This window comes from Podarcis vaucheri (genome assembly GCF_965113315.1).
Source record: "Podarcis vaucheri genome assembly, chromosome: 5".
In the NCBI taxonomy this organism is placed as follows: Eukaryota; Metazoa; Chordata; class Lepidosauria; order Squamata; family Lacertidae; genus Podarcis; species Podarcis vaucheri.
In genome coordinates, this window is record NC_138763.1 from 57,613,790 (window position 1) to 57,637,085 (window position 23,296).

Sequence of the window (23,296 nt, forward strand, 5' to 3'; positions counted from 1 at the left end):
TCTTGCTTCCAGTCCTATTCAGCAGAGGATAAACGTCTGAACCTGAACTACGCAGACAGTGGATAATTGGGTAAATTGTGTACCTGGACTTTGCCACTTCATCCTGCAAGAGTATCATCTGAATAGTTTCCCGTATAGCTAGCTAGGTAGATGCTATATCTATATAAAGCCTCTGCTGCAGAAAGAGAGTGTAGGAAATGGCAGTGGTCTGGGGAGTGTCCAGAGAGGGGCAGAGAGAGCTCTATGGAAGCCACATTCAGTTGGCAGAGATTCTCCTCCCACCTCCCCAGAATTAGCAGATTCAAGGAGCGGGACCTTCTGATTTCCAATGCTACAGTTAAGGAATTCCCTGCTTTTGGTCAGGTTTTGAAACTTTTATTGCCATAGGTATTTGGTGTTGGAGATTTCTCTTGTGGTTAAAATAGTTTGACACTAGTTTTAATGCCTCTCTCTGGGCTTATACATACTTTCTTTTGTTTCATGTTTCTATATTGCACCTTAAAGTAACTGGAGGCATAAAAACTGACTCCTTCTGGAATAAAGCATCGTCCAGACCCATAGATTGTTATTCAAAACTTTACTTGCAGAACTTCCTTCAAAACAGAACAAAAACATCAAAGATACATCCAAATAATTCCATACAATATATTGTGCATGTCCAGCACAGGCTCAGCATCTTATAAGAAACAGACCTTTGAACAGACCTAGAAGCAAAGGTCTGTCTCTCCTTACAGCCTCCATTTTGCCTGGAGCTGTATTCACTCTCTGGAGAGGGTCTTTTACACATTCTTACTCTCACAGTGTAAAGACAGCTCCCTTTCGAAGTGGAGATTTGCAACCAAATACCCACATCATATATTCAAAGGTAAACATTCAGTTTTAGAGTAGATAACATTTACAGTTCATTATCAACCAATTAAAGCTCAGAGCCCTTTAGTATGCTGCCATGGAAACCCCCCAATGTTAGCAGTACACATTTAGCCATTCTCCATTTCGGTGTCAATTAAACAATTATACTTTATATTCTAGGCACAGGTCAGCACTTTAAAGCTTTTTTTGGTGCTTTCCCTATGAAACCTGCTATCACAGAATTGGAGTAAACGGCAAACCACATAAAACTTGAATTGCTCTTTGTTCCGATTCAGTGTTAAAGAGTGGGTTTTCGTGGGGGAAAGTGGTGTGGCCAAAAGAGGGGGGGGGGCTCAGACACAGAGCTGACCTGTACCTACAAAGCATAGGCAAAGAGAAAGTATGAATGAGCCCCCTCCCGCTATATATATTTCTAGTTTGATTTGTACTGTTCTTGTATATTAATATATTATTGTTGTTTATATTGCATTCTGGTTTAGTTAGATTTGTAGAAAATGGGGTAGAAATTAATGAATAAATAAAGTTCCTTAATGGGGCAATTCTATAACATTCCACTGAAGATGGTTTATCCCTGATACTGGTGCACATCTCTGAGGTTTTTTTCTTCACTGCTCTGCTTACGCACCCCAGCACAACATACCCCAGCTTCTCTGTAAAGGAATGGCTTTCAAGGGAGCCGATCAAATTTACAGCCCAGATTTAAAATATTTCATGTTAGACTTCGTCTAGAACATAGCATAGGGCACCACTGTATTTTCAATGAACTTTTCAGGTATCGTTAATAATAAAGACTAAGTTTCTTCAGGCTGAAAGTGTACTTCTAAATACAACATTAAATATGAAGAAACAGATGCTGTACTTGAGATTTGCCAACAGTTACACCACACATTTCATGTTGCTGTTGCTGCTGCTGCTGTTGTCATCATTATTAATTTCATGTATGAATTACCGTACTTCCCATGAAGTATCCCAAACAATATACAAAGGGCTGTTATTTACCAATGACAATCATTTCACAATGCTGTATTGATTAGTTGCGTTCTGATCATCCTGGCCAATGCAATTTCATTTAAGCCCAATATAGGCTTGAGTTTATTTTCAGTAATCATGATTTAGAGACAGCTATGCAAACAGGTCATTCCAGGGTGTTTTGGTTATAACCTCTTAGCAGTTATTTCTGATTATCTGCTGTGTTTCTCAATGAACAATAGTCCTAAAATCAGAGATACCAACGCTGCTGTCAAAGCCATACTTTTCACCTCCCAATGATGGCAGAGGTGAGGGAAGAGCCAAGTCGCTAATATCCATAACATCTTCTGTTTCCCCTCTTTGAATGGAGAGTTGTTATCTGCGAATAACTAGCAGAGTACATTAGTCTTGCATGTTGCTTCACTGTGCACAGTGCGCATGGAGGGGAAGGAAGACTGCACCTTCTGGCCACACCTCCAACTTTGCCTACCAGCTTCACCCACATCTGAAAAGGAGAGACTATGCATGGGCACATATTATTATTACACTAGAGGCTGCTGCCCCTGTTCACTCACCAACCCCATCTACCCACCAACCCCTTGCCTACCTGTCTCCCTTTATGCCTGGCCAAACCTCCCTCCCTTGATACCTCACTCAAAAGAACCTGTCTTATCACCTCACCCAAACCATTTAGCACCTTGCTGAAAATCCTCTCTTCTTCCTTTGCACCTCACTCCCCAAAAGCACAGCCCATCACATGATCTCATCCCTGCCCCATTTTCTTAGCTGAAGCTGATTCCCCAGCCTTGCAGTAAAGTGAGGTCGCCATGATGAAATCCAAGAAGTGATACATCAAGGTTTATTGAGAAAATAATGTTTAAAGTTATATTTCACCATACAGTATATATATATACAGCCCTGACATTTGTTTGCAACATCATTATTCCACATGCCCCTGAAAAAAATAAATCCTTGATATTTTTCTTGTTTAATATACGGAATAAGCAATATCTACTCTAGTTGTGCAGTCATTTTGTCTTCCCAGATAATAGCTCTTTTCATACAATCAACAGTTTTGTCCCTGATTACATTTTTATTCTGTGGAAAAGTAAGTGTTGGGAGTTTATATTTAGGCATGGATGAAGAAGGATTTTTTTCATAATCTATTTCACATTTCACACAGCGCATTAATTATTTTAGCTACTGACTTAATTAACAGTGGCAATTTCCACCCGTATCTCATAGTTGGATAGTTTCTTTACCACATCTAACAGGAAGTTTCAGATAACCAGGTGTCAAGTAAGATGTAAGTCACCATCAGACTGCCTAGATGTTCTGCAACATTCAGCATAAGTAATAACTGAGAGAGAAAAATACCCATTACCTGTTGTTATTGCAGAGTCCTTTGCGCAACGGAATGATGAACAGTACGTGCCACATGCTTAAAGTTGCTTTATTTTCAGTTCAAAGTGGAGAAATTACAAACATGCATCTTGCCTCTGTGGGAGCAGAGAAGCAACCGTCCTCCTCCTCGGAAAATAAGAACACCGAGAGAACAGTGAAAAACAGGAAACCAGTGTACGTCACATCCAGCTTCCCATTCCCGTGGGAAAACCCAACAGTACTCTGACTGTGGAATGTAAACTTTGTCTCGTGACAAGCACTTCGCTGCACAGTGAAGAGAGCTGAAACTAACATCCTCCCCCTTTCTGTGAACATCACTGGGCAGCGTGTTCGTACAATATCAGTACAAACCCAACTTCTGTACATAGGTACAGTGTTGATCCCTTGATACAATCTTGGACAATACATCAGCAGGAATTTCATTACCTGGCATATAGGACACCGTTACGAGTCCCTTCTGAATATGTTCCCTAGCATGTTGCAACTTCAATTGCAAGTGCTTCGTGCTTTGCTTACAACCTTCTGAATTCAGCAAAGCCAAACATGCTTTGTTGTCCTGATAAACCTGGATTGGACATTTGACAGGAATTTTCATGTCTTTGCACAATTGTAACAACCATTCACAATCCTTAAGTGAATAAGACAGTGCATTCAGTTCAGCTTCACAAGTACTTAAGCTAATTGTTGTTTGCTTCTTGCATGACCAATCAAATAGACCCTGATTGTACATGTAGCAAACTCCAGACGTACTTTTCCTGTCTGTAGTGTCACTTCCAAAACTTGCATCTGCAAAAATTTCAAGACCACCAGACTTCTGATTGTTAAATCTCAGTCTGTAATGCATAGTGCCTTTCAAATAGCGTGCTATGCGTTTCAGAGCTTTCCAATCCTTAACAGTAGGATTGTTAACTTGTCTGCTTAGCAAATTACAGCTAACAGCAATGTCAGGTCTTGAACATCTGGCAATGAAGTTTAGCTTGCCTAGCACACTTCTGTACAGTGTAGTGTCAGAAAATGCTTCTTCAGTGTCTTCTACCTGATAACCTGTTGTCATGGGTGTGTCTACAGGGTTAGCATCCATCAGGTTTAGTTTGCTTAACACATCAGCAATTTTCCTTGACTGGTGTACTAGAATGTTACCACTTTGATCTCTCTCTATTTCCAGAGATAGGTAATTGTTTACCTCACCAAGATCTTTCATGTCAAAGTGCTCTTTCAGTTGAGCTAGGGCGTTATTGTACATTGTGACATCTTTCCAAAAGAATAAAATATCATCAACATAAAACAAACAATACAGCTTCTTTTGCCCTTCCTCTTTGACAAATACACATGGATCAGCTTTCCCTTGCTGAAAACCTAGAGAAAACAATGCTTCAGTGAGTTTTGTGTGCCAGCACCGTGCACTTTGTTTGAGACCATAAAGGGACTTTTTCAGAGCACAAACAAATCCCTGTTTTACCTGTACGCCATCAGGTGGAAGCATATAAAGTGATTCACCCAGAGATCCGTACAAAAACGCTGTATTTACATCGTGGTGACTAATGTGTAGATTCTCCTCTGCAGCTAGCTTGAGCATAAGCCTAATGCTCTCATATCTCACAGTGGGTGAGTAGGTCTCGTGATAGTCTTCACCTGGTACCTGTGCAAAACCTCTGGCTACCAATCTGGCTTTGTGTCTGACTATCTTGCCATTTTGATCAGTCTTCGCTTTGAAGACCCATTTACTTCCAAGCAGTTTCATTCCTGGAACTACTGGAACTAGCTCCCAAGTTTTGTTCCTTTCTAAGGAATCAAGCTCAGCCTTCATAGCATTTAACCATGGCTCAGCTTCCTTTGAATCCAAATCCTGGATTTCTTGGAAACTTGAAGGTTCAAATACTTTCTTGGAGCTTTTAACAGCTGCTACTGCTGTCTTAGCAAATTCATCAGCAAATCTCTTTGGAGGTCTGCCTTTTGTGGCTCTTTGTGACCTGCGAATTAGCCTTTGGTCTTCAACACTCTCCTCTTCCTTCTTAGGAGAAAAGTGACCTATTGTGAACAATGGTTCTTCCAATTCCTGATCAGAGCTTTCAGAGGGTCGCATAGAGGCTTTCGCACTCTTGAAATCCTCTGAATTATCCGATTCAGTTTCAGACTCAGAATCAGAACCTTCATCAGTGGGTGTGGGTTGCTGTTTCTTATCCTCAGTCTCATCACTGTCATCAGGATAACATTGGAAAATTCCCACATTCTCCCCCCACTTGGCATTGTACTCAACACTTCTTGTGAGCTTAATTGTCTTAGAGTCAGTCATCATTATTCTGTAAGAACCTTTCTGATAACCTAGAAAGATACCATGCAAACCACGTTTGCCTAACTTAGAGCTTTGTGGTGAGTGAATCCACATGTCAGAACCAAAAATTTTCATGTGTTTGATGTATGGTTTCTTGCCAAACATCTTCTCATACGGGGTACAACCAATCGCTGAAGATAACCTGCGATTGTAACTGTAAACAAAACATGAGAGAGATTCGGCCCAATAACTCTCTGGAAGATTGGCATCATGCAGCAAGGTTTTTAACCCTTGAAGCAATGTTTGATTTGCCCTTTCGCAAAGCCCATTCTGCCATGGCGAGCGAGGACTGGACAAATCGTGTTGAATTCCTTTCTCAATCAGAAAAGCTTCAAACTGCTGAGAAGTGAATTCTCCCCCGCGATCTGTGAAAAGAATTTTTATCTTCTTACCATGCACATTTTCCAACCAAGCACAGAATTCCTTGAACCTTGGAAAAGCCTCTGATTTCTGCTTGAGATTATACACATAAATATACCTGGAAAATGCATCAATGAGAACCATGAAGAACCTATTGCCACCCAAAGAGGGCGATAGTGGACCAACTAAATCAGCATGAACAATCTGGTATGGTTCTGTAGCTTGCCTACTAGACACCTTACCTTTCGCAGCCATTTTCACCTTGTTTGCTGCACATGCCTTGCACTTCATGTGGTACCTGCAGGGTTTAATAGTCATACCTTCAACCAAGGTAGGCATTTTAGATACTGCCTCAAAATGCAAATGACCAAATTTCCTGTGAAAATCATGAATGCATTCTGCATGCAAACTTTTGTTAGAACCTGCAATGCAACAAGTATCATTCTGCACAACATCATCATAATACAAAACAAACAAACGATCAACACATTCAGCATGCAATACATAATCGTCTTTCTTTGTGATGGTGCATTTCTTGTTCTTGAAGGAAACGTCAATGTTCCGTTCATTCAGCTGCATCACACTTAGAAGATTGTGTGTGGCATCTGGAACATAAAGTACATCCTGTATCGATAAGTCCAAACTGTGAAGAACAACAGTTCCGTAGCCTTGACTGGGGATCATGTGGTCATCCGCCTGGTGAATCGCACCTTCCTGCGGTGTAAAAGACACGAACAGTCTCTTGTCGTTGCACATGTGGTGGGTAGCTGCTGAATCAACAACGAAGAAAGATCTAGACGTCTTCTGGACTTTTGCAACCTTTGGAGTGAAGCGTGAGACCATTGCCTTGTGCTGCGTTGTCCTGGACACCAGACCTTTGCCTTTGCTTTGGCCTTTTCCACGCGATGAACTTCCGCTGCGCTGCTCTGTCTTGGCCCTGGGATATTTGCATTCCCTCTTCATATGGCCTAGACGTCCACACGAGTAGCATTTCACTGCCTTCAAAGCTTTGGCGCCCTCTGGTGGTTCCACTGCATTCTGGGATGACGTCTGTGAAGACTCCCCCTTACCCATGCAGCTAGCACCCCGGCGATCTGCTTCATTCTGGATCACGGCAGTAACATAGGCTACTGTGAGCTGAGCAGTTGGTTGAACAGCAATCTGAGTGGCAACGGACTCCCAACTTGGTCCCAAAGAATGTAGTATCATGAAGGAATACACAGCCTCTGGAAAGTTGAGTCCTCTCTGTTGCAACTCATGTCTCAGATTCTGCATCTCCATCAGATGTGTACGCACATCTCCACCTTCAGCAAGAGCCATACCATGCAGCTTGGCATAGTAGTACATTGAGGAACCAGCTTCTGTCCTCAAGTGAGCCTCTCTTAAAGTGTTCCAAATTTCTTTGGCTGTGGTCTTTCCACGCAACAGACAGAGCTCTTCTGGGGATACTATCAACGTAAGCGTTCCCCGTGCTTTTGAATCCTTAGCTGCCCATTGAGCTGTAATTGGAGCTGGGGGGTTGTCTGTAATAACACTAAACAGACCTTCTTTCCGCAGAATTGCCTCTGCATACTGCACCCAGTCCGTATAATTTCTCTTATTGAGCTTAGGAATCCCAAAAGCTTCAGCCAGCTTTGCTTCAGCCATCTCTGCTTCTTTAATCAAGCTGCGTCACAGTACAGCAGCTTCCAAAAGCACTTGTGAGAAGTACTTTCGCTTTCACAGCCATCCAAGCCTGTTAGCTTGTGCCTCATAGCCTTTGCCAGTATCGCGGCAAAACGGCTTTAAAAGTACAAAGTCCAGCCATAAAGCCATAAATTAGAAGCTGGCAGGCTGCCCGGAGCATGAGCACATACCTTCATCAATCAAACTTGACGCGCAGAGCAGATAACGCGATCCGTTCCTCTGTACCTCTGCCGGCATTCCTCAGTTTGATTTACGTCTTTCTGGGCCCATAACCAAAATGTTGTTATTGCAGAGTCCTTTGCGCAACAGAATGATGAACAGTACGTGCCACATGCTTAAAGTTGCTTTATTTTCAGTTCAAAGTGGAGAAATTACAAACATGCATCTTGCCTCTGTGGGAGCAGAGAAGCAACCGTCCTCCTCCTCGGAAAATAAGAACACCGAGAGAACAGTGAAAAACAGGAAACCAGTGTACGTCACATCCAGTTTCCCATTCCCGTGGGAAAACCCAACAGTACTCTGACTGTGGAATGTAAACATTGTCTCGTGACAAGCACTTCGCTGCACAGTGAAGAGAGCTGAAACTAACATTACCCACTTGTCATTTTTGAGAAACAAAGATTCAGATTATTATCATCCCATTGTCCTTTACATCACTGAACATGAAATATGACTGTTGCTTTATGAATATACTGCTTGTCGACCAAACCACAAACACCATTTGCTTTTAATTAAGTTTCATCTGCTTGTGATAATTTAATGGGCCCAAGAGCACTGCCCCTATTCGACTCACCCTGCACTCGGCTCCCACCTGTGGCTCCTAGAAGCTGTTACCATGCAACAGCGGCCACACCCAGGACCTGCTTCGACTGAACGACTAAACCAGGTGAGGAGAGCCGATGGGTGTCAAGCCCTCGTTGAGTTAAGGACTTCCCCTGCATGCAAAGATATGCTCTGGCAGGTTGAGCAGACGAAACCAATAGTAGGTCCAATGGTCAAGAAGGCGGTTTCTGCATGTGCTGTAGAGGTAAGTGAGTGGCAGATGGGACTTATCAACCAGGGAAGGTAGCCCATCTAGACCATGCCTCTAAACTTCATGGTCCTACTCTGAGTAAGGCCAGCATTGGCCACAAGTCAATGTATCTCACCGTGAACAGAGGGTGAGGGGTCATGAAAGCCAGCCCTGCCCCAAATATCCCCACTGCCTGTTCCACCCCCCAACTAGGAAGATCTGAAGGGGTGCATTTGAGTGAATGTACTTTCAGGACTCCCACAAGTAAGCCTGATAATGCAGGATTTCCAATTGTGGGGAGGCTTCTATGTGTGTTCCCACAAACTGTTAGAATCTTCCTTCATATCTTTCCACACAATATGAAATCACAGAATTGTAGAGTTGGAAGGGACCTCAAGGGCTACCTCAACTGCCTGCAATGCAGGAATCACAGCTAAGGGGGAGGTTGGATAAAGATAAGGAAATGGGGGGTGGGGCCAGAGCTTAAATCTTCTGTTCCATGAACACCTGGTATGCTCTCTTCAGGATCAGTCCTTCCCAGTGCAAAACATGTTTACTAGGAAGTAAGTGTCACTGTTTCCAAATGCCTAGGGTTCAGGTGGGTTCAAATATGCAAATTTCTCCACAAAAGACTTACTGTGCTTCTCATTAAATCTGAGTTGATTAGTTCTGATCCTGATGCAATTAAATAAAAAATGTTTTCCCAAGACTGTATTAGAAGTACAAATATTGTTTATTCTCAGCAAAAAAATTCAATTAAGAGAAGAACACAGCACATTCCAATTATATAATACCTCAGGCTTCCTATGACTCACTCAAACCTATGGGCTCCAAGTATACTGATGGGTTTAATGAAGCATAACAACGTAAGCAAGAGTAGACGAGATGCCACAGCGGTCACATCTAAATGTTTTGTGGATTCCCTATAGTCTTTACACTGGCAGTTCACGTTAATTGATTCTCAAACCGTAGTCTAGAATCTAGATTACCTGCAAATATGGAAGATCTGTTTTGAATCAGAGCTTAATGTATGCAGTCAAAGTGCAGGAATAAAATGCAGGCAATTCATCCACAGAAAAAGATTCTGGAAATTACTGGCAATTTGAAAGGAATATTCCACTTTAAAAATCGGAATGTTAAGTACTTTACAGATAATTTGACTTTAATGCCTGGGGTTTAAGCATATTCACAAACTGAACTTCTTGACTTACATCAAACCATTGGTCCTGGCTTTTCAGGGGTTCCTTATTGTGTTCACCATGGGAGGCAGTTGAGGAAGAGCGAGGAGATAATCCTGTCCCTGGCGCTGCTGGTGATGAACTAGGGTATCTGTTGCCAAGTCATACCTCTCCTCCAGAGCAAATTGGCTGTGCCGGAAGGCCTCTAGGGGTGAGACATTGGAGTGGATGCAACTTCTTTCTTAAGATTCACTCCCAGGCTATCATTGCGGGCCTTACCTAGTAGCAGATGGTGTGATGGGGCTGCCCTCACCCGACCTCCTGGGCACAGAATTGCTGCCGCTTACTGAGAAGAAGCAGAGGACCAAGTTGGTAGGGAGGTCAGTGCAGTGCGCACACACACGTGGAGCCCAACCAGTGTTTCTGCTGCTGTGTTTGCACTGTGCTAACCTCACCAATGCCCATCCCCTCCCCTCTCTTTCCTCATAAGCAGCAGAAATTCAGCCACCTGGAGGTCAGGTAAGTCCCACCGCCCCACCATGCCGTCCACTGCTGGTCTTATCTAGAACTCCAGTACTGGAGTAATTGACTTCTCCGCACAACCATGTTTGTCATTTCTATGGACAAAGGTTAGCACCACTGGTTGGTGGGACTTTGGTTGCCATCCATCAGTTTTGGGAGGCAATGGCAAAGTGCTACTTCAGGGCTGAAGTCAAACTGTTGGAGAGCTATAGTACCTGCTGTGGCTGTAGAGAGACATGTTTTGCTGCAGTTGTGGCAGATGAAGGCATCCAGTTGTGCTCTCTGCACCCCTCCCAAGACTCAGTGATCTTCTAGATCCTGCTGTGGCTGCACAACTTGGCTGATGGGGCTAGGAAAAATTTTTATGTGCACACATGAGCCAGCTTCTAAAGATTTTTTTACCATAGAGCACTTGAAAATTGTTGTAGAAATTGTTGTGCATTGGGCTGGATGCTGGATGGTTTTTATTGTATTTGCATTGCTTCTTATAATAGAATCATAGAATTGTATGGTTGGAAAGGGACCAAAGGGTCATCTAGTCCAACCCCCTGCAATCCAGGAATCACAGCTAAATAATCCCTGACAGGTGGTCATTCAACCTCTGTTTAAAAAGCTCCAGTGAATGAAAGTCCACTACCTGTTCCACTGTCAAACAACTCTTACCATCAGAAAGTTGTTCCTAAAGTACTCCACAAAGTGGCACTAGGCAGAGAGAGCAAATATAGACTTATTTTGTACGTAGGAGTAAGGAAAGGATGAAAAGGCCCCTTTTGTGAGGTGAAAAATTGAAAGAGCCTCTGAGGTTTGGCCCACGTAGCAAAAGGGATGCCACTTTCAGTAAAAATAATAATTGAAAGTTCAACCATTAGTGTAAATAGGGTGTCATCCTCTAGAGTCCCAGTTTTCAATTACCCCTGCTTATCTTGAGTCAGCGGATGAGGTAAAACTGAAAGCAGTCTTAGGTTTAAAGAATGCAAACATACCTTTCCTTCAGCAAGATCTGTCAACAGATTCACAGTAGATCTAGCCATTCTAGCAGATCAGAGCAACAAGCAGAAGTGGATTAAGCAGCCACTTGTAGATAAATCAAAATTCGCACACCACACTCTTCTATAAATATCTAATTCAAAACCTAGAGTGACGTCAAGCAATCATACATCCTGACAAATGCTAGTCAATTCAGGTGACGAAGTATATGCCTGAATGAGAGCAAGTCTTTGGACATTTTGAATTTTTGACTCATAGCTGAACCGCCACAAGATTGCATTAAACATGATGGATTCACTGCCTCTGGGCACAGTTTTATTGCTCAGAAACTCTCTTGCTGAGTCAAAGCAAAGTGGAACAATCCTATTCCAGATTCCAGCCTTTTCATGAAATATCAATACAATAATTTACATTATGTTCAGAACAAGACTGTGCCTTAAGTCCCTAATCCTGAGAACTGAGATCCATTTAACAAAAGCATTGTCTTATTCTGCCAGGGCTTCAGAATGATTCATATATGACAAAAACTACACAAAAAGCACCTACCCACATGGGTACTTCATGAGACAGTATTGTACTTTAAGGATTTAAACTCCATGCTTTGGTCTACATTAGGGTTGCCATATCTCAAGAAACGAAAAACCAGACAAAGAGGTTGTTGAGCTTTCTTGGCAAAATCACAAAAATTATGTTTTTCAGCTATTGGGGGTGGGGAGGGCCAAAGTGACATTACCGACATGGGTTGCCATATATCTGGATTTTCCAAAACATTTTGCCGATTTCCAACAGGACACTGCTTCCAACTGCAGTATTCTGGGTATGTCTGGGAAATTCTGGGAATTCTGGCACCTTCATTACATATCTTAGGTGTCAGGAGAAAATGTTTCTCTATAACCAGGCCTTTGGCTGATTAACATTCTATGTCCTTGTAAATGTGCTTGTGGGAATGGGTTTATCGGTTTGTTTTTATTTTATTGTGTATTTTGTATTCCCATTTTGCTTGTTTTTTCAGTTGTGAACTGCGTTGTGATCTTCGGATGAAGGGCGATATACAAATTTAATAAATAATAATGGCGATGCAGGAGAGATCCAAGACCCAAACAAATTTGAGGGATTTGCACAGTCATGCAGTCAAATTGGGTGGCGGGGGTGGGGTGGGGGAACTTCCCACTTCTGACCACATGTTTAATTACCACAGCAACCATTCCAGTCTTCTGCAATTCATTGGTCAGTGCCCAGCAGTTCCTCTATCTGCTCCTCCTGTGCCAAATCTCTTCTGGTTCACAGGACATGCCACTTGCTACTTGGTTGTTAGAGGAGAGATTAAAATTAAGCCATCATGAACAGTCTTCTGGGAGAGCGTGCTGGCTGTTCCTTAGCAACCCACCATTTTTTCTGTCCTGCTGCCTCATTAGAAGGTGGCAGTTCTGCTCTGTGTCAGTCATGTGAGCATGCTTTCTCAGACAAGCAGAGGGCTTAGGGAGAGAGATATGGGGCGATGGGAACATTTTCACTATATGCACTACTGGAAGTTAGGATTGACAACTGACCAAGGGATAGGAACAGTGCTTAATAGTACCCTGATATGGCCAGGGGATTGTGTTACACTCTTATTAAAGGCACAGCTATTGATGCCAGTTGAAAAGCTGGCAACCCCAATGAGAAGTCAGTGGGACTAGGGGAGGTTTCATGCATATAATGAGTTGCTATTGAGAAGGCTGGGGGAGAAGGAGATCTCCCCAGGTGGACCTGATGTGATCCAAGGCTGTCTCAACCTGATCCAGCCAAACCATGGGTTGACCCAAATCTGCCTGATTTCATTTGGGATCTGGGATCCAGTTGGCTCCCATGCACAGCCCTAATAGATGCCATCTATTATGGAGAGCACAGTTATTTTGTATGGCATCGTCACTCAAAGGTCCAGCACATACACAAGGTCCCAGCAGGGGTGTAGTTTGGTAACCTTTGGTAATATGGTGCCCTGAGCAAGGCTAAAATTTGGCAACCCAAATGGATTTTCTCCATTATGGATCTTCTCAATTTTGTACCCCCTTCCCCGCACAACCCAATATCCAGCACTAGTCCCAGATTCAATCCATGGTATCTTCAGTTAAAAGGGATAGGTATCTGGTGGTGTGAAGTCCTGCAAAGCCAGGTCAGCAGTAGACAACATTGGTGTTGATTGACAAAACTAGACAACTAGTCAGCAGTAGACAACATTGGTGTTGATTGACAAAAATACTCACCTGGTATAAGGTATGTCCACCATGCAGTAATTTATGAAAGGGAAGACAATCCTTTTTTAAGCTTCCCATTTCCTTGTAATCTAAAGGGAAAGAAATGGAATTTGTATATATGTGCCCTTCATAATCAATGCTTTGTGTTGGTGTCATGATGCACGCACGCACGCGCGCGCGCGCACACACACACACACACACACACACACACAGCAGAGGTTGGATGCTCATCTGTCATAGATGCTGTCATTGAGATTCCTGCACAGCGAGGGGTTGGAATAGATGCTCCTTAGGATCCCTTCCACCTCTACAATTTTGAGATTATATGACATACATGCACACATTCTTCAGCCTCATTACCTGTAAACAAGCACTATCATCAGATGGATGCAGCGTGAAGATTTGCAGTGGTTGGAATGTACGTGCTGCTTGCTTTTAATGAGACTTAGTCACTCTGCACATTTTGTGGCTTCTGTTCATCACAGAGGATATGTTGGTTAGTGTTAATAAATTGAATATAACAAGTATGTTGCACATCCACTGTCAATTTCCTACTTGCAGCAGTTTTATTTTCTTTAGTTCTGAATGTGACTGAGACAATCATTATTTGTTTTTTACACGTCTCACAAGTATATACTGAGTAAGACAACCACTGCAATTAATCATAACGGTTAACGGTTAACGGTTAACAAACAGTGTACAGTAGTACCTCGGGTTACAGACGCTTCAGGTTACAGACGCTTCAGGTTACAGACTCCGCTAACCCAGAAATAGTACCTCGGGTTAAGAACTTTGCTTCAGGATGAGAACAGAAATCACACGGAGGCGGCGCAGCAGCAGCGGGAGGCCCCATTAGCTAAAGTGGTACCTCAGGTTAAGAACAGTTTCAGGTTAAGAACGGACCTCCAGAATGAATTAAGTTCTTAACCCGAGGTACCACTGTACTTAGGAGGGCTCAGTAAAGTCTTGTTGTCATGCATGATTCTATATGTGACACAATTGGCTTATTTTCAGACATAAGAGAAGAGTTGAGATTCTGCCATTGAATGGCATAATAATGTTCAAACCCTATATAACTGATATGAGCTTACATCATGTTACACAAGTTGAAGAAAATGTCCGGTATTGACTGGTTGGTTGTTTTACAAGCTGATCTCATTCATTTATAAAGACAGTAGCAACACACTGTTTATATATCACATCTGTAGCTTTCACATACATTATCCTTATATCTCTGCAAGGCAGGTAAATACTGTTATTTCTGTGTTGCAGGTGTGACACAGAGCTGAAAGAGAATCAATTTTCTAAGCTCACCTGTTGAGTTCATGGCAGCAATGTCTTGATTCAGGGCCCAGTTGCTGTGCTCCAAACCTCCTCATCTTTCTGGCCCATCACAATCTAACTATAAAGAAGCCTGCTTTTCAATAATTTTAACTAGTTTATGTCCTGCAAATCACTAGGAGGATACTCAAGCTACTATTAATATTAGAGAATGGAAGTTTCCCTGGTATTCTATCCAGGGGTTTCTCCCTGTCACTTGTCCAGTGAACCTGGAAGTAGCAAGAATATGGAACACTAGTTTAAAGATGATGTTAACTTTATAGTGAGACCAAATATTGAGGTCACTTTTAACACATTTGCAAGGGTGGTGCATTTGTTGAACATTCAGCAACAATATGGTGACTGGTGATGGGTAAGAGGTGAAGCTCAGTGGTCACTTTTGCAGAGCTATTTGCCCACCAAGCTGTTGCCTTGATGACATCATGCTGAAATCTGTTCCAGCGTGGCCCCAAGTTGGACTGATCTGGCACCACAAAGGTGGTATCTGAAATAACTCTTGAAAGAACCTCTCGATCTAATATTTCATTCCTCCATGAAAAATGGGCACCATTTTAATTGCTTTTGCTTATACATCTTTGTTCACTTTTGCATTTTGTTTGTTGGATTAATGACAGAACAGGTGCCACAGATAGTATCTTGGACAGAATCTGAATTCTGTCTCCCAACTCAAAAGTATTTCAGTGCTGAATCTTGAAATCTCATTTCCAACCCCCAAACCCAATGCTTGTATTTGCAGAATCTTTAGTTCAATGGTTTCAAGGAAGTACATGGTCTGTGGCTGTATATGTGTGGAATTTCTTCTGGTTATAAAGCCTCTCCTCTGGGCCAGAGAATACCAGTGCCACATGCAATTGTTACGCATCAGATCTTTTTAGAAGACAATATTTTATTCCACATTTTTCAGATGAGCATATAAATCTAACATTAAGTAGTGGAATCCCAAGATATTCTATAATAAAAGATCCCTAATTAGAATACTGTCAGACAGGGTTGATATATATATATATATATATATATATATATATATATATATATATATATTCATTCTACTACGGGAGTAGGTCTCAGTTTAGATGCAGAGCATGATAACATAATTTGTTACACTGTAGAAAGTTGTCTATACTGCTGGCGCCTCTGCCTTGCTCGCTGTCTGTTCCGCCGAAGTGACAGACTAATGGGCTGTTTCCCAAATTTCTCCATGATCTCTTTGATTCGGGCCAAGTTGGTTTTGCTGATGGTGAAGTCACACCGGGTCGCACCCATGTCATAACCCACAGCACAGTTTTTGGTGGCAGCAGTATAGCCCTCTGCTTTTGCAGTGACGACATATTCTCCAGGGTTTAGAAGGCGCCAGTAATCTCCATCGCTTGCTGTTGAAGGAGGAAATAACAAATATTGTGATACATTTTTGTTTAGCCTTAACTTCCATCTTTCTATTTAGTATCAAGGAGCTTATCCATCCTTGCATGTGAAATTATTGCTCAAGGATGGGGATTTGGGGATTGGTATAGGAAAAAACTTAATTATCTCCAAGACTAGTCGCTTGTAACCTTGGGGATTTAGCTACCATTTTCATGTTCTAGTTATATAGGCTTGAGTTATTCAATTTATTGTTTCAAATTTGTAATGCTGGGGAGTCCAGTCTATATTTTGTACTAGTCCACCTAGGTTTGCAACAGCTCCAGTCAAAGTTTCACCCAATAGCTTTAGAACCAAGACTGGGGCAGCTGGGGACATGGATCTCTGGTGTGGTTTTCCTCATGTTTGTTTGAGTTTGTTCTAAATAAATAATTTTGGTCACCGTCCTTTGTGCCAAGACTACATCTTCCAATAGTTTTCCTTCCCCAAGGAAGTTCTAACTAGCCTTTAGGAGCCATTTTCATCTGATGGAAAGAACACTGGAGACTTATGGCATCTTTGTAATAACCTGAAAATATACAGGTTGAAGAATAACTTAAGGCTTGCAGATACTAACACACAGGTAGTGTGAAGAAAACAGCAACATCATTCCCTCAAAATCAACCTCCACAATGCAACAGAAAGGATGAAGAGGAGTATACAAGTTATAATAATAATAATAATAATAATAATAATAATAATAATAATAATAACAACAACAAATCATTTCCTACTCCACTGTTAGCAATGGAGGAATAGGTAGATAGAACTGGATGTCACTGATCAGTAGTTCTGGAGATTCGTTCCAAAAGTCAAGAAAAAAATGGGTTCTGTTTGAAGAATCCGAAGAAACAAAGGAAAGATTCAATGCTCTGCGCTGCATTTCATCTGATAATAGATTCTAGCATCCTTCAATAGGGAAATGTAGAAGAAGACTCTGTATGATTAGTAAAAATGTGAATTGCCATCATGTAACACTGGGTGCGTTCACATTACCACTTATTCCGCATCCAGTGCACTCCCACTGCTAGTTTTTAAAGCTGCATTCACACAACTTTAGCCACAATCATATGGACCCTGTAGTTTATCAACAACTACTGCTGTCTGATGCACTTTTTCTCTCAAACCAGATTCAATCTGACTAGAAAACCTAAGCTGCATTCGCTTTATATTGACAGCTGCCACACATGCGTAAACAGCAGCATCACGAATAGGAGTTCCAGGGGGGTTGCAGGGGCAGGGAAGCCAAAAAGGTCAGGGGCATCAGGAGAAGACATCCCTGCCCCCTCTTTGATGTAAGCAACACCATGCAAATGCAGCTTGAAATTCAGCGGGGGGGGGGGGGCTTTGCTGTGTTTTAAGCCACTGATGTGAACATAGCCACCATTACAGTGTTTATGTCTCATTCTATCCTTCCACAATAGTGATTCTTCTGCCTGGGAAATGAAAGCTTATGATTAAACTTTGTTTCAAACCCATTGATTCCAATGAGACTCAATTGGCTGAAATCTAAATATTGTGAACTGGGCTGCTAATTAGCAGGCTGGGAACCTGTTGTGGATCACAGCAACACACATACACACATGGGGGTTCTTTTGGGGTGGAGTTAGTACAGTATATGCGTGATTTAACTACCATGAGCTTTGCTCATTTAAGAGAATGTTAACTGTTAGAAAATAAGATAAATTATTGCGTATGAGGACCTTATCTGTGCTTCCTGCAGAGTCTCCTTTATTTTTCTGAGTGCATAATAGGAACACAGGAAGCTACCTTATACTGGGTCTGACCGTGGGTTCAGATATCTCAGTATTGTCTACAGTCTGGCAGTGGCTTTCCATGGTTTTAGGCCACAACTTTTTCTCCAGTCCCTATCTGAAGACGCCAGGGATCAAACCTTTGACATTCTGCATAAAAGTCAAGTTCACTACTACTGAGCTGCCTTTTCTCCCAACACTTAATACAAGCTGCACTTCTTCTGGAGGGGTTGCCATCAAAATACTAGCTTACAAGTGAAAGAGGTAGGCAAATATTTGAACATATTTTCAAGTTTCCTATAAACAATTCCTATAAAGAATGTAGAAAGTCTCTTGCAGTTGACATTTCTTGCACGATGCAGGGCATTTCGAAAGGTAAATTGCCTGCACTTTGTTTTGAAGTACTGTCAACATGCTGAATCTGGGTTATTCCCTGTGAAGCCAGTGACTTCTCCTGCAGATTACCTGTAGCCCGCTGAGAGTCTTTCTCCATGTTTCTGAGCATGTAATGCTACATAAAAACATAAATACACAAAACAGCTCCCTGTTTTCACACTAATGCAAAATGACACGGTTACTATTATTTGTCTTGCTCGTGGGTGACTTACAATGCCCTGAAATACTATACTAAAAAGACAAGTTACATTAATGGAATGCATGTTGATCATCGTTGGGCTGGTTCTGCTCATATTTAAGAGGATATGAATTGTGCCCCAGAAGATAAGTGGGTCATGAGTAGCACACACACACACACACACACACACAAAAAGCTTAAGCCTAACCTAACCAGCAAATGGGGACGCGGGTGGCGCTGTGGGTAAAACCTCAGTGCCTAGGACTTGCCGATCCTACCGTTGGCGGTTCGAATCCCCGCAGCGGGCTGAGCTCCCATCTTTCGGTCCCAGCTCCTGCCCACCTAGCAGTTTGAAAGCACCCCTAAGTGCAAGTAGATAAATAGGTACCGCTTTATAGCGGGAAGGTAAACGGTGTTTCCATGTGCTGCGCTGGTGCCAGCTCGCCAGAGCAGCTTCGTCACGCTGGCCACGTGACCTGGAAGTGTCTCTGGACAGCGCTGGCCCCCGGCCTCTTAAATGAGATGGGCGCACAACCCTAGAGTCGGACACGACTGGCCCGAAAAACGGGCAGGGGTACCTTTAACCAGCAAATATCCAGGGTAACTTCTCCACCATTTCCTGTGAGCTGCTGAGAGTTGAGACTAAACCATCTATACTATAGCAGTGAACCTGAAACACCTTGGCAAATTATACTAAATTGTTGAAATGCGATAGAACACACAGAGCACCTCACTTTTCATACTGACCCTCAAAACCTATTTGCTTAAGAATGGCATACAGCAAGCAGGTAAACATTCCAAACAAAGCTTGCCCAAATATTTGATACCTGAAGAACAGGGGTTTTGTTTCCAGATTAAAACTGGAGGCACATGTCAGTCTTCCACTTGGAAAATAATCTAGGTATTTTTTTGATCTGCAGCAACTGGCAAACGTTTTGCCTCCACCCCCAATTTCTCTCAGTAGGTTAGTTATCCTGCCCTCTTTTATTTTTCTAGTCTGGGCTTCAGGAAGAGACTTTGCTTTCTGGGCAACAGTGATGCTTCTGAGATAGTGATATACATAGCAACTGTAAATATAGGCTGCCTCAGGGAATGCTCGACTTCCTCCCTTGCTATGGTGTCACAAACTATACACTGTCCAAAGGAGGGTGTCAAGAAAGCCTGGTTTTGCTGTTCACTGAATTCAATGGGTTCTACTTCTGAGTAGACATGCATAGGATTGAACTGTAAAGATATGCTTCATTTTTAAAATCAACAGCAACAAAGCAAAACCTGATTTTTCCAGACAGTAGATAACTGACATGCATATTTAGACAAGTTATTTTATGCCATATGGCACAAAATATGGCTCCATCATGCAGCAGCCTTGGCCCTGTATACTTGAAGGAGTGTCTCCACCCACATCATTCTGCCCATACATTGAGGTTCAGCTCCAAGGGTCTTCAGGTGGTTCCCTCACTGCAAGAAGTGAAGTTACAGGGACCCAGGCAGAGAGCCTTCTCAGCACTGGCACCCACCAGCTTCCCAATCAGATGTAAAGGAGATTAACAACTACATCACTTTCTGAACACATCTGCAGGAATCCCTGTTCTTTGATGATTGATGTTTTGCTGTGCTTTTATTATGTTGGAAGCTGCCCAGAGTGGTTGGGGCAACCCAGTCAGATGGGCAAGGTCATAACAATAACAACAACAACAACAACAATTGTATACCACCCTTCATCCATAGTTCTCAGGGTGGTTCCCAACATAAAAATACAAGATAAAAACCAAACAAAATCCATAACAAAAATAGGAAATAGAATAAACCAATACCTCCCCCCATTGCGATGTTAGGTGGGCAGCTCCACAAACATGACAAATTTAGACCACAATAATGCTGTGCAGATGTTGCACCAAAGCCCATGCTCAACTCAACAAAGTGCCTCATTAATAAAGTTGCCAGCTAATTAACTTGGCATTGTGTGTTCCTGTCCTCCTTTCACCCTTCTCTTGTGACACAGAGGCATGCAATTACCTGTGCGAATGTCGTGGTTAACGCCTTCTACAGAAATAATAGCATTTGGAATCCCCTTGCCATGTAGATCCCTCACCATGCCTTTAATGCCTCGGTGCACCTGTCAGTAGAAGTACATGGAAGTGAAAAATTAGGCATTGACAGTAAAAGAGAAGACATGCCAGTCATGATGAACCAAATTATGTCAACTAAATCATAGAGAATGGTATTTTTGCATGATATATATGCTGTTCCAAAACTATGTAATTCACATCAGGCCAAAAGCTTGAAAAGAAACATATGCTCTTAGAAAAGTGATGAATGTCGTCGATCATGTCTTAGTTTTATACCACCTTGCCCGGAAATATTCCGCCCCAAATAGAGGCCAACTTTGTGCGGCCTTTATTGCTTTAAAGGCCGCTTTTGACAGCATCCCCAGAGGACTACTTTGGGGAAAATTAGCACGATGGGGAATAGACAAAAGACTTCTGTGGCTAATAACTAAACTGCATGACGGATCGGCCGCTAGGGTAAGAATCACTCCAGCAGGCGACCTCTCAAATCCAGTAACCATCAATAGAGGTGTTCGTCAAGGATGTATCCTTGCTCCGACCCTTTTTAATCTATTTATAAGCGATATGAGGGCGCCTCTTATAGATTCTCAAGAGACGATCCACGCCCCCCGTCTTGCCCAATATCGTTGCCCCCTTCTACTCTACGCAGACGACGCAGTGATCCTATCTTTTTCAAGAGTTGGCCTTAGGAGGGCCTTAAAATTTTTTGATGGTTACTGCAAATCAAATTTTCTTACAATCAATCATGCAAAGTCCAAAGTCCTAATTTTCACCAAGAGTCGAAAAACCTATAATTGGAGAATAGACGGGAAAGCCATAGACCAAGTTTTTAAATTTCAATACTTGGGAGTCCTTCTCCAACACAACATGGGCTGGAAGGTCCATCTTGCATATGTATTAAATAGAGCTAAAGCCCTTTCATTTGGGCTGCTGCGTTTTTTCTTTTCAGATGGGGCTTTCCATATTCCATCAGTGTTAAAAGTTTTCAAGGCAAAGGTGATTGCAACAATAGCATATGCAATCCCAATATGGGGGTCCTTTGTTAATCTAACCCAATTGGAGGTAATCCAAAACCAACTGCTAAGAAGGTTGCTAAAACTACCCAGGTGTGTAGGCAATACAGCTATACGACTCGAACTAAATGTGACATCTCTAGAAACCACACTATGGAAATGCATCCTCTGTTACTGGTTGGCATTATGGCATAAACTCCCAAATCTCCACCTGATACAGTGTCTCTGGAGAGATGACTTCCCCAGCCCTTGGGCAAAAATAATACATGGGAAACTTGTGTCCTTAGGACTATCCCCATCTGAACTACTAAAATTGGATTTAATTTCTGCCAAGAGAATTATAACTCACAGATTAGAGGAGATCGATTTACAATTTAATATTGCGACAGGTGGTGGCACCTGTTCGCCGATAAACCTTGGCTTAACACCACCAACAAAACTCCCATCTTATTTAACTACCTTATCTGTGGTGATGCACAGGTATGCCTTTATAAAGGCTAGATTCAATGTTTTCCCATCAAATGTGTTGGGTAACAGACTCTCCAACGGACAGATCTCACTCCTCTGTGACTGTAAAAGTGGATCTATAGAATCGTTATATCATATAATCTTCTGTTGTCCATTACATTTGGCTTCACGGTCTAAGTTTCTGGCCCCATATTTATCAAGTATTGCTGACAGACCTCAGGAAGCCCAAATAATATACTTATTAAACGACGAAGACTCAAGTAGATCCCTTGCAGTCGCTAGATACCTGATTAATGTCTTATTTCATAAGAGGAGAAATGGATCACTGTATGACTCTGACAGCTTAGCCAAACTTAAGAACCATCAATAAGTGCCAGAACTAAGACGCATATCCCCGAGGGATTTGAATTACGGTTGACATAGAGGGAGCTTATTGTATATAGTGTTTACTTAATTGAAGTAAAATTGGTTTTATATGGGTGTTTTAACTTGGAACTGTTTAAATTGTTTGTTTATGGATAAATCTTGATGTATTGTTTTATATATGGGCCAATGGCCGTAATAAATCAAATCAAATCAAGTGATGAATGTCAGAGGTGCCCATGAATGATATTTTACTGGACGTTTATGAATGAGATCATTTTCTACCAGTATTGGGTGGTGCCATATTTCCAGCATCAAACATGGCATGGATCTTGTGGGGTAGATTCAGTTGGTATTTATTGACTGCGTGTGTTTATGCTTTTTTCTCCTTCAAAATATGACACACAACAAATGTTATTAAAATGATATCTACTAAAGCACATAAAAATCATTCCCAAAAGTGTATTTAGCACAAGCACACACAAACTTGGAAAAAGACCATAGCTCAGAAACAGAGCAATTGCTTTGCATGCAGAAGCTCTCAGATACAATCCATGGCATCTCCCAGTAGGGCTGGGAAGGCCCATCCCCAACCAAAATCCCAAAGAGCTGCTGCCAATGGACTTACTTGATGTAAGCCAACTTCCTATGTTCCTAAACTCCTCCCATAGCAAGGAATTACATCACCTTGAATGCCCATTAAAGCTTTGTTTTAAAACCTTCAGCGAAGGGTTCAGATGGAACGGGATAGGCATGTTG

At 42.1% G+C, this 23,296-nt stretch overlaps 1 protein-coding gene across 1 annotated transcript in view; it reads right to left on the reverse strand.

The window, feature by feature from the left end:
* Positions 1–14,100: 14,100 nt before the first annotated feature.
* CPXM2 (carboxypeptidase X, M14 family member 2) overlaps positions 14,101–23,296 on the reverse strand; it is an 83,088-nt gene continuing 73,892 nt past the window's right edge. The window contains exons 13-14 of the mRNA XM_082225299.1: positions 20,641–20,740; positions 14,101–16,268 (exon numbers count right to left, since the gene is read on the reverse strand). Of these exons, the coding sequence (XP_082081425.1) occupies positions 15,997–16,268; positions 20,641–20,740 (372 nt within the window). The 3' untranslated portion in view covers positions 14,101–15,996. The remainder of the gene's footprint in view (positions 16,269–20,640; positions 20,741–23,296) is intronic.